Source organism: Pinus tabuliformis, chromosome 3_2 (genome assembly GCF_031772625.1).
Source record: "Pinus tabuliformis cultivar Carrire ecotype Pingquan chromosome 3_2, CPIR1, whole genome shotgun sequence".
NCBI classification, from domain to species: domain Eukaryota; kingdom Viridiplantae; phylum Streptophyta; class Pinopsida; order Pinales; family Pinaceae; genus Pinus; species Pinus tabuliformis.
This window is the reverse complement of record NC_142302.1, coordinates 851247300-851259987: the sequence shown is the minus strand read 5'-3', so window position 1 is coordinate 851259987 and position 12688 is coordinate 851247300. Positions and strand designations below refer to the sequence as shown.

Below are 12688 nucleotides of genomic sequence, written 5' to 3'. Positions count from 1 at the left end.
AAAGCTAAGTTCTCTCACTTTGCATTGATTTATATGTGGATTTAATGGTTGTCATATCTCTTATATTTATATGGTTTTATGTTGGTTATAAGCATGGTTGAATGACTGGTTCATGTCATGGTTATTTCATATATTTACTTGTAATTTTTAAATGGATGGATGCAAGACCTAATTGATGATGTAGTAGTTCAATGGAGAAGGAGGTGATCCTTCTGGTTATGTTTCATAAGTTGTTTCAGTCATTTATGCTCTGTCTTGTACCCTAGAACTATAGTTTGCATTGATGCCAAGTGTTTGACAGAATGTCAGTCTCGATTGGGGGTGCTCAGGCTTAGTCCTGAGGGCAATTTTTTATTTTTCAACATTCTTATTATGTTTTTAATGAATTTTGGAAGTTACAACAAGTTCTGGGTAGAGGCCAGGATTTTGGGCTAGAAAAGTGGCTTAAATCTCGGTGTCATTGGCACAAAACTAGCAATTTTGGTCCACAGTTGCTGGAAGGTAGGCATGTGACATCGACTTTAGGTTTCTAGTCCCTCCCTTTCCCATAACATGAGAGTGACTATGGCCTCAAAGCTAAAAAATAGCATTGGGACCTAAGGATAGGTTGTATGAGTGATTGACTTGTCTCTTGAGGGTTTTGTTGATGATGTTGGATGACTGTATGTGATGTTTCGTCAATTCCACTTCTTTATGGTGACATAGGAGGTTGAATTTGATTATAGTAGCATCTCTCCTCATGTTTACCCCAGTTGGAATGGTTACTTTAGGTAGACCTGGGAGGGGGTGTTACATATCCTAATTAATGATCTTGTTACGTTAGAATAACCAAGAAAATAGGATAATATTCAAGGGCACTTTCCATTTTCAAACTTTTTAAAACCAACAAGTATTAGTCAAGGATTATTGTGAGTAAAGTATATACATGTAAATTTTCGAGACCACCACAGAGCCGAGATGTAATTTCCCAAACCATGTAAGAGTGTATCCCTTCTCATTCTTACATAGACCATAGTGTCAAAGTGATCCGGATTTAAACAAGAAACGCGGAGATGCAATGGAAATAATACTTCATTTCATTAATGTAAAATACTAAAATATGCATACAAACAAGAATGGAAATAAACCAGCTAGGGCGATGGTAGCTTGTCTCTGAGAAGAGATGTGGTGGCTACATGCCTCTGAACTGCCTTACAATGAGGCTCAAGGGCCTTTTTATTATTGAACAATAAGAGCAAACCCTAAACAACCAAAACCCTAACCCAAGGAGATGTAACACCAAGAGTTTATGGGCCCCGTTGGGGTGAGTTAGACAGCCAACTTCTCGAGGTCGCAACTTGGTCATATTATCTCTGTTTGACGAGCATGATAGCCCGTTGGAAAGATCTCTCTGAGGACTATGACAAAAAGATGATTTTAGACCATAATTTTTTGGTGGTAGATTTCCAAAAAAAACATTTTTTAGGGCCTCAAAACAGCTCTAGAAGTTTAGGACCCAAAAAACTGCTAAAAATAGTTCATTGTGCTACAACTAAGGAAACTGAAAAACTGAAAGAAGAAATGGTGGGGGTCCAAGTGGAATTGGCAGGTAGCCACCAATATCCACCTGGATCATTCCTCCCCCCTTAGGAAGCAATGGTCCCCATTGTGTTGAGTTCCTCGATGAGATGAGGGAACTTCTGCTAAACTTGGTCCCTGGTGAGCCACTTGCCCTGGTGAAGGAGTTGGCCTGATTTGACAACTCAATACAGTTGGATATTCAACTGGCAAGTATGCTTGATCTATGTGTCCATGATCTGATCAGTTGCAGCTTGTTCCATGTAATCGGGATTTAACTCTGTGGGTGTGAGTTGTTCTGCAATGTCGGATGTGTCTAGTAATGGTGGAAAGTATGGGCGAAGGCAGTCCACATTGAACACTAGGTGTAGGCCAAGGAATGGGGGAATGCTGAGCTCAAATGCATTGTCTCCCACAGCCTTGGAAATGGTGTAAGGACCATATCGGAGTGGTCTGAGTTTCCGATAGGCTCTGGTAAGGTGTTCCTTTTGCAAATGCAATCAGCCTTTGTCGCCCACCTGAAACTTGTGTGGCACCTGATGTTGATCATGTCGCTGCTTGTACTTGGCATTTGATTTCTCCAAAATGTCATGGACCTGCTGGCAAATATTTTGGATGTGCTCAATGAAGTTGTTTGCCTTATTTGTTTCGGACTAGACATGAGCGGAATCTGCATGAGTCGCTGCAAATGGCATGGCCACATCAATGGGACATAATGGCTGGAATCCCAAGCCCACCTGAAAAGGGCTGTGGCCAGTCGAGCTGTGGAGAGCCCGGTTGTAGCTATGTTGAGCATAGGGGAGGCTCTCGTCCCATGTGCATGGATTCTTTAAGTTGTACATACGCAGAATGTGTACGATTATCCTATTGACAACTTCTGTCTGACCATCAGTTTGAGGATGGAAGGCTGTGGACTTAATGAGTTTGTTGTCTAGCATCGACCAGAGACTAGACCAAAATGTACTGAGGAACTTGCTGTCCCGATCTAAGATGATAGACTGTGGGATCCCAAAGTGTACCCACACTTGTTCAAAGAAGAGTTTAGTAGTGGCTTCTGCTGTGATATTCTTCTTGTAGGCCACCATAATGGCCATCTACGAGAACCTGTCAATGACCACAAAAACACAGTCATTTCCATGCTTAGTGGAAGGAAGGCCTAACATGTAATCCATGGAGATGGATTCCCAAGGTCGACTAGGGGTAGGCAGTGGGGTATAGAGGCCTTTCTTCTTGATGGTCGATTTGGCAATGGCGCAGGCGATGCATGATCTGATGTACTTCCTAACATCTTGTCGAAGATTTGGCCAATAGAAATACTTCTGCAATATTGCCACCATTTTCTCAACCCCGAAATTCCCAGCAGCCTGACTATAGTGTGCTTCCCAAATCATCTTGGCACGCTCGCTTGAAGGAACACAAAAGTGACCCAAGTGGCATAACAGGGAATCCTGGAGGTGAAAATCTGGAACATTCTGATCCTCCAAGAGTGTCTAGTATGTGTGGCTGAATTCTGGGTCGCTTTTGTAGAGAAGTGTCCAATCAGAAGTCTCGTGCCCATAAGAGTTGAGCACGGTGGCTAACACCATGATCAGTGGTCGACTGATGCAATATGAAACTTTATTGGTGTTTCCCTACTTATAATTGATATTCAAATGGAACTGTTGTAGGTATGTGGACCACTTCTGATGGCGATCATTCTACAATTTCCCTTTGATTTGTATGAACTGCAGGGGTCGGTGGTCTGTGTGGATGACCATTTCCTTCCCTAAAATGTAATGCTTCCATTTTCAGCAGGCTTGTACAATGGAATACATATCTTTGTCATAAATGGGATACTTCCGGATTGTGTCTGAAAGTGTCTCACTGTGATATGCCACTAGATGCCTGTGTTGAGTAAGGACTGCCCCAATACCATAGTCAGAGGCATTTGTCTCGACCTCAAATGGTTCTTGCAAGTCTGTTAATGCAAGAACTAGTGTCGAGCAGAGGTGATCTTTCAACTCTGTGAATGCCTTCTATTGAGATTCGGACTAAAAGAATTTTGCTTTCGCTCCTCCCTTGGTGACTTGACTCAAGGGCCAAGTGATATGAGAAAATCCTAACATGAACCTATGGTAGAAGTTGGCAAGACCTAGAAAGTTGTGAAGCTCTGTCAGAGTGGATCGAGATGGCTAATCCCAAATGACTTGGATCTTGGCTAGATCCACATGCACCCCCTATTCATCAATAATGTATCCCAGATACTGAACCTGGGTCATGCCAAAAGTGCATTTCTCCAAATTGGCACATAACTTGTGTTGCCGCATTGTTTGGAGAACCTGTCAGATGTGGTGGAAGTGCTCTTCGTAACTCTGGCTGAAGATCAGGATGTCATCCAAGTATACCACTACAAATGAGTTGGTGAATGGCCGCAAGATGTCATCCATTAGCCTCATGAAGGTTGCAGGAGCATTCGTCAATCCAAAAGGGATAACCAACCATTCGAAAAGGCCCTCCTTGGCTTTGAAGGTAGTCTTCCACACATCGAAGGGTTCGATTGGTACCTGGTGATATCCTGACTTCAAATTGATCTTGTTGAAATATTTTCCCCCTTCAGTTGGTCCAAGAGGTCATCAATCTGTGGAATCGGGTACCTATTATGGAAAGTGATCTTCTTCAGTGCCTGATATTCAATACAGAGTCTCCAAGTCCCATCCTTCTTCTGTACCAACACGATAGGGCTCCCTCAGGGCGATGAACTTGGATGGATGTGACCTTTTTGCAACAACTCCTCAATCTGCCTCTTAATTTCATCTTTCTCCATAATGGAGCGTCGATAGATTGGTCCATTGGGAAGCGGTGCACCTGGTGTTAAATTGATGGAATGCTTGACCTAACAGTGCAGAGGAACCCCTGCGGGGAAGGTGAAGATGTCCTCATAATCCTCCATGACCTTGTCCATCAGTAGTTATCGTGCGAAGGGGCCTTGTCTGGAGGTCGTGACCACCATCTTCTTCTTTCCTTGAGGGCGTATCATCAGAAAAACAAACTTCCCGGTTTTGGAAATGAGCTTACTACATTGTTTTGTAGTAACCAAAGAGATGGTGGTAGGCTGTGCTACCTCTGGTATCCTGTACAACTTATTTCCCAAAGTAATAATAACAGCATAGGGCCTTGATTCATACACAGCATGTCACTTCCAAAAGTATGGTTTTCCTAATAATACATCACAAACTTCAAGGGGAGTAATGTCACACAATACCTCATCCATGAAGGGCTTGATGTTGTATGGAAGACGACACTGCTGGCTCACATGAAGATCTCGTCCTTGATGAAGCCACCCGATGGTGTACATTTGTGGATGTGTTGTGGTCGGTAAGCCTAGCTGCTTCACGACCTCTACTGAAATGAGGTTCTTTTGGCTCCCGCTGTCGACAATGAACTGTAGCAAGGAGCCTTTACCCACATCTAGGAGTGGAAGACATGCTCCTCCTCCTCTGGATCTTCGGGTTCCTCCTTCTAGATCTTCACGATGGCAATGATGGCGTTGGGCTCCACATCAATAATCTGCTTCCCTTTGTCATTCCCTTTATCGGGTTCTGACTCAAAGTCAGAACATGCATCTGATTCTGAAACCTTTAGCTCGGCCACTAGTGACTACTTGGCCCGACACTCACTTGTGTTGTGAGTTGAGCTCTTATGGAACTCACACCACTTTCCCATGTCCTTTTTCGGCTTCACAGTGTTGTTCTTTGCTTGCATCTTTGGCAGTTTGTCTTGGGCCACCCCACCTTGGCTTTGTCCTTTTTTATGCGGTTTGGGGGCACCTTTCCCTTATTTCGGATTCACATATCCAAAGTCTTGCTTCTTCTGTTTAAACTTTTGCTTGACCTTGACGGCATATCGGTATGCCATGTCGAGCGAGGAGATGTTCAAGAATTCTATTTCTTCCTAGATGTACTTGTGCAGGCAACCACGGTATTTGAGTACCAAATGCTACTCCATATCCTTGATACCCAACTTTGTGTTAAGGGTATGGAAAATATTGGTAAACTCCAGCACGTCTTTGTCCCTTCTCTGCCCTAGCGTGGTCCACTTTATGTATTGATCCTCAAAGCTTCTGACAGGGTAGTACTGCTCCTTGATGGCATCTCGGAATGAATTCCAAGTGGGTGTGGCTGAAAATAGTGAACCTGTACTTTCATCCTTCTACTCACAGTAGGTTTCCCACCAATCCTTGACATGGGGGGCTGCTTTGAGAAGAGAAAAAAAATATTTTCCTGACTAGAAAAATTGTGAACAGAAAAATAACCCTCTAGCACATTTAACCATTTATCGACGACATCTGCGTCTATCTGACCCTTGAATATGGGGATTTCAAAATTAACTTGTACCTTAAATGGTGTGGTGTTTCCAGAGTAGCTGTTGGAAGCTTATGCATCCCCCCTGGGTAGCCGCTGAAGGATCTAGGCAAAGTTGTCCATCATCACATTCCTTTGTCACTCGAGGGCTTCTTTGAGCAAGATTTTGATAGCATCTCCTACCCCCTCATCTTTCTTTTCATCCGCCATGGGAGGCCATCGGGATTTGTGAGGCTGGTCTTGCAAAGGCTTGACCAGTTCAAGCCCTAACTCTTTATATCCCGACCTCGTTGGGGACATTCAAAGAAAAACAGAGAAGAAAAGTAGACCGCTCTGATACCACTAATCCGAATTTAAATAGGAATGCGACAAGTTACAAAGATAACCCATAAACATAGAGATGCAGTGGAAATAATACTTCATTTCATTAATGTAAAATACTGAAATATTCTTACAAACAGGAATGGAAATAAACTAGCTAGTGCGATGGTAGCTTATCTCTAAGAAGAGATGTGGCGGCTACATGCCTCTGAACTGTCTTACAATGAAGCTCAAGGGCCTTTTTATTACTGAACAATAGGAGCAAACCCTAAACAACCAAAACCCTAACTCGAGGAGATGTAACACCAAGGGTTTATGGGCCCCGTTGGGGTGAGTTGGATAGCCAACTTCCCAGCGTCATGAATTGGTCATATTATCTCCGTTTGATGCGCATGATAGCCCGTTGGAAAGATCTCTCCGAGGACTATGACAAAAAAGACAATTTTAGATAAAGAATTGCTGGCAGTAGATTTCCAAAAAAATGTTGTTTAGGGCCGCAAAACGGCTTCGGAAGTTTAGGACCCAAAAAATTGCTAAAAATAGTAAACTATGCAACAATTAAGGAAACTAAAAAACTGAAAGAAGCAATGGTGGGGGTCCAAGTGGAATTGGCGGGTGGCCACCAATATCCACCTAGATCACGAAGACCATGTATGTAATTTTTCCATGTAGTTGATTGACCTCCATCCAAGCCTATTTTCATTGCCTCCTTCTAAATACGATAATGGCCTCTCCACTATTTAATGACCTAGTCCAAAAATATGAGACATTTTTCATGAATAAATTCAATAATTTCCTTTTGGATATAGATAAAGGGGTTTACATTGTTCAAAGGGTCGATGCCAATCAAAATATGGGTACCTTTACCAAAGGACCACCAAAGCATATGTAAAAACTATCTTTTAACCTTGTGGAAGCTCATCCAAATGTTAGATCACGATCTAATACCAATACCTCCCCTTCTATACCATTTTGTGATATCTATCCTCTTCAAATACTTCACCCTAATAATATTCTTCCATAGTGCCTTGCCATAGAAAACCCTCCATAATTATTTAATGAGAAGTTCCCACCCTAATACCTGCATGTCTAATAAGCCCCATCCACCACTGTCCTTAACCTTAGTAATCACTTCCTAGCTCACCAAGTGAAATGTTTAGACATCTCTGGTGCCAGACCAAAGGAAGCGAGTGACAATAGATTGGATCCTCTTAATAACAATGACGAGAAGTATAATCAAATGAGTCAAATATACCGATAATTGTTATAGGATATATTGTATGAGAGAATATCTCCCCCCCAGTGAAAGCCACCTATGAGTCCCTCTATTCAGTCTGTTTTAAAATTTATCCAGAAGTCAAGACCAATCCCCAATCATGTAATTATTCAGCTTCAATATATAACCAAGGTAGGTGAACCCATCCTCCAATGGTTTTATCTCAACACCAAAAATTCTAGTTATATATTCAATCTCCTCCCTATTGCCATTAGAAAATAGTAGGGTAAAGTTACTTCCATTAGTAACTAGGCCAGATGACTCCCCATATCTCATAAGAATAGATTATAGAACAACCCATTATGTATGTAAGACTAGACCGAAGCTGAGCACAACATCAATGAAGAAAAATGAAAAATAGTAATGTTGTGAGCCAATATAAGTCCCCTGAAGGTATCCATACTTTAGACTCTCTAATATTTAGACTTAAACCATCCCTAACAAGAATGAAGAGAAGAGGCGATAAAGAGAAGCCCTGCCATAATCCTCTACCAACCCTAAAGAAAATCAATGGAAAACTTATGGTGATAAAACATGCCATGATCCAATCCATGTTGTGCACCAGTAGGCCAATCTTGGTTAGAATAAGCCATGGGAAAGCCCATTCAACATAGTCATAAGCCTTTTTTAGGTATAATTTCATAACCACGACGTCCAATTTATTAGAGTGAATGAACTCCTAGGTAGTGGTTATAGCATCATGTATCAACCAATTTGACAGGAAGTTGATGTGTTCATGGGAAATATGCTCGAAGAGTGTGGCCTTGATACAACCAACAATAATCTTGGATATCAATTTATAGGTAATATTACAAAGGAAAATCAGCCAGTAATCCAAGAAGGAGTGTGGACGTGATGCATTTGGAATGAGAGCTAAAAAGGTGGATTTTCTGGCCCATAGATATGTCCTGTAGTGCGGGATTCCTCAACAAGATGTAGAAGGTTTTGTCCCATCAACTCAAAAAAATGTAAGAACAACTCCACCATCTAGCCATCTAGACCGAGACTTTTTTTCTTTACAAAGGAATTCAAAACTAGATGAATTTTCTCCATAGTGACAAGGCAGAACAGGGTTGCATTAGAAGCGAAAACATGGTGGGGTAGTCCTCAATCCCCTATAGTTGATAATAAATATTAACACAAACACGGGTCGAGAATATACCCTCATAATATGATATTTCCTCCCTTTGTATCTCCATAGTGGTATATACTTTGTCCCCATTAAATGAATCAATATCCCATATAGTGTTTATATTCCTTTTGTTATTAGCATACTAGTGAAAAAACCATGTATTCTAATCACCCTCACTAAGCCAAATTTTCCTGCTTTTGAGATGCCAGGCAGTTTCTTGAATGGATAATAGTGTCCTCTTGTTTCCCTCTAGTTTCTTCAACCTCACCAGGTCCAATTGAGTAGGGGTTGAGTTGTGTCGACTCTACCAATGAATGGTTTTGTGTGCCTTTGGTTTGTGTTGACTTCATATCACATGTCTCATCCCATCAGTTCACCCTTCCTTCGACTCACTCACACCCACTCAGTCTACTTCACTTCATTCAAGTTTGCTTGGATCACACCCGCTCGCTCCTCTTTCCCTTTCTTGGTCTATTCAATTCATGCCAACTCAATCCTCCTACTATCGCTCCGTCCCATTTGGTGTACATATGCTCGTCCTTCCTCCTCTACTTGGTACAACCATGCATTAGGTTGTCTCGTTCCACATGGTTATGGGGATACACTCCTTGGATGTGTCATGACCTTGTGGTTCCTGTGCCCCAAATTCCATGTGTGCTCCCTCACATATTGTCTCTTCCTTCACTTGGGTAGGTTTGGATGCTCGGTCATGCCGCACCCTTGTGGTGTCTACGCTACCACGTCATATCGTGCCAAATCACACGGAAAACCTAAGTCTCAGTTTTTTGCCACTCAGTTGGGCGTGCTCTTGCCTACACCTCTATGTTATTTGCCACCTTCTTGGTTTCTTTGAAGCCTTGGGAGATTTCCCAACCCTCAACTAAATCCCCCATAACATCGCATTATTTGCAATATGAATGTCGCAAATAGTGTGATGGAAGTGCACCTAACTCTAGGCCCTAACAAGTGGCCATTTAAAACAATGGATGTTTCAAATTCTCACTTACAATTTTATCTTCGAAAAAATCAATAACCATATTAACTTATTATATATTTAATAAAGGCATAGTCTAACTTATAAACAAAATAGTCATTTTCAATGAAATCTGATGATACAATTTCAAGCAACATTGTGATTTTTTGTTGTTTAAAATACTTTTTTGAATAAATAAATAGATTCAACACCATGAAAACCCCATAGGACACTCAAATTTTATAAATTAAACAACTTAAACACAAGTTTTTAAAAATCTCTACCGAAAAAGAAAAAATAAAAATAAAAATAAAAAATCAAATCTTTCATCTATAATTTAAACTATGCCTTTAATAAATATTTAATAATATTATTAATATATTTAACTAAAATTACATTAAAATAATAAAATATATATAAATGATATTCATAAACTCATGCAACCTTAATAAATAATTATTGAAAATTTGACCTATTATGAAAAATAAAATAAAATGGTAATAATAAAATAATAGTATACAATGAATCAATAGGAAGTCATCCTAATTTCACTCATTTAAGTATTACATCTCACTTTATTTTGATTTGTGTTTAATAGATTCAAAGAATATATATATATATATATATATATATATATATATATATATATATATATATAGATATAAAATAAAATGGTAATAATAAAATAATAGTATACAATGAAGCATAGGAATTCATCCTAATTTCAATCATTTAAGCGTTACATCTCACTTTATTTTGATACATCTCACCTTATTTTGATTTGTGTTTAATAGATTCAAAGAATATATATACATATATATAATTTCACCAAACTCATTAGAAAGGTTATTAGTCCCTGCCTGGGACTAATAGCGATCGATCGATCGTTGACCTACCATTACTTGATACTTTGACCGGTTTTTTTTTCGGTGTTTTCACATTTTAACCTAAGTTTGATGCTCCCAATTTTATTCAACAAAATTTTACCCAAAGTTTTTGGTTCGTTTTTGGTTCGCAAACGATTGAGGTCTTATTGCAGCCTTCACGTTGCCCGATGCAAAAATATTGAGGCAATCTCATTTTATCCAAAGTACGCTGTGGTTATTTTATCCAAAGTTCTAAGACTGAAAGCATTCTACCTCTTATTAGAGGCTTCACGTGGCCCGATGCAAGAAAACTGCGGCAATACAATTTTATCCAAAGTTCAGAGAGAGAGCCAATATACTTCGAAGCTAGTAGCCCTTTCGAGGTCCTTTCCACATGTATATCAAGGCTCCTTCCACATGGCTATTAGCATGCAAGGCCCCTTCTTCCACATGGCTATTAGCATGCAAGGCCCCTTCCATATGGCTATTAGCATGCAACTCTGGTATGGTATGGTAAAAGATAGTCGCCGCCTGCCCAGAAGAGTCTGCAAGATTACAATTGCAGTCTTTGGACGTGCTCAGAAGAGTCTGCAAGATTACAATTGCAGTCTTTGGACGTGCTCTGTTATCTACACGCTTGAGTCTGCAAGATGCCATTGAGTCGCTTGAGTCTGCAAGATGGCATTGTGGAAGGCAGTGGCATTGTAGTTTGCGACCTGACAGACCTGGTATGTATCTGACTATCTTTATGTATTTGGGCAAACTTCAGATGCAGCTAACTCCGGAGAAGTACCTTACTTGTTATTTTGTGTTATTCCGCTAGCTGCAAGGGATCTACCTGCAGAGGATCATGGAGAACCTGTTAATTTAAAGCATAAATTTAGCACCGTGGCTTCAAGGTGAAATTACCAAAACCTTAATAAAAAACTCAACCAGAAATGCATCCATTTTGTTCTTTAATTTCCTCTGCTTTAAATGCATCGTTTTTTTTTCTTTAACTATTTTTATTTAACTGTTTTTATTTACTGCAGGCGATATTAATGATATTGAACATGAAAAACTTACTCAAAAACTCAACGGTAAATAACGGTAAATGCCTAATTTAGTATTCTCATTTAGTATTCTCAAGATCTTTAAGGTGTTCTGGTGCATTCGAGAGAATTATTTAACTGTTTTTATTTACTGCAGGCGATATTAATGATATTGAACATGAAAAACTTACTCAAAAACTCAACGGTAAATAACGGTAAATGCCTAATTTAGTATTCTCAAGATCTTTAAGGTGTTCTGGTGCATTCGAGAGAATGAGCCGAAATATTCTCAAAACTGGAAAAGTAGAGTTTTTATTGAATTACATTTCTGTTCATATTTTATTATAATTTAAGTTTATTTAAATGGAACAAAATTGTTGGGTGCTCAAAAAATTGATTATATTTCGACCATAGTTGGGATTCTACCCAATTCTTATCAAATTTGTAACTGACAAAAAAATATATACTGTAGAAAAGTCTGTTTTCTACATTTGTGTATAGTAAACTGTAACAAAGAAAACATCTTTCAAATCATTAATTAAATGCAGATTGTAATTAGGAGGTTTTTCAATCACATACCTGAACTGCAAGCAAAGGAAGAGACTGGCCGTCTGCACAAATAGAATGGTTCAGAGGAAACAACGGTTCCTGAATATAGCGAGGACTTTTGTGAAGGAGAATCTGGTCAAGGGTGGCGTCTGCAACGACCTCTGTAAATTGGGCACCCTCGTCATTGCATTCCATATTTAGAAAACCGTCGGGAGAGTCGACCAATCTGCCAGCGAAAAGGTAGAAATGAAGGAGCACCTTTTCCAGGCTCATGGATGAATTCGTTCGGAAGCAGTGGTGTACCACAAGCCTCCATACAAAGCCACCGTTCTTCGACTTGAATCTGCTCTGCACAGAAATGTCCAAATCAGATATATATGATGCGGTGTGCAGTTTTGAGTAAGAGATTCATGGAAGTTTTTAGCTTAATTGAAATGAGGGCCGTAATTGTTCATTCCAGCCTCCTGGTCTTCCATTTCATAACCGGAAAAGTAAATTATCTGACTTGAACTGTTCCCAGCATCCATTTCTCTGAGATTATGAAAGGATGTACCAGTGAAAAACAAATTATATCATATTAGAGGAGTTACACCCCCGACGGGGAATGAACACTATCGGAAGGAAGGTAGAAAACAGAGGAGGT

At 39.9% G+C, this 12688-nt stretch overlaps 1 protein-coding gene across 1 annotated transcript; it reads right to left on the bottom strand.

Moving 5' to 3' along the window:
- Positions 1-11148: 11148 nt before the first annotated feature.
- On the bottom strand, positions 11149-12387 carry LOC149183340 (akuammiline synthase 1-like). Its single transcript, XM_089418700.1, has 2 exons — positions 12076-12387; positions 11149-11324 (listed from the first exon to the last, which is right to left on the bottom strand). The coding sequence occupies exons 1-2, from the start codon at positions 12316-12318 to the stop codon at positions 11277-11279; spliced, it is 291 nt and encodes a 96-aa protein (XP_089274826.1). The 5' UTR covers positions 12319-12387; the 3' UTR covers positions 11149-11276.
- Between the last annotated feature and the right edge of the window lie 301 nt (positions 12388-12688).

Excerpts from the sequence above, each read along its gene's own strand:
- LOC149183340 (XM_089418700.1), bottom strand. The coding sequence starts at position 12,318 with ATGAGCCTGGAAAAGGTGCTCCTTCATTTCTACCTTTTCGCTGGCAGA. Across the intron at positions 11,325-12,075 it reads TTCCTTTGCTTGCAGTTCAG|GTTCTCCATGATCCTCTGCA; the intron begins GTATGTGATTGA and ends TTAAATTAACAG.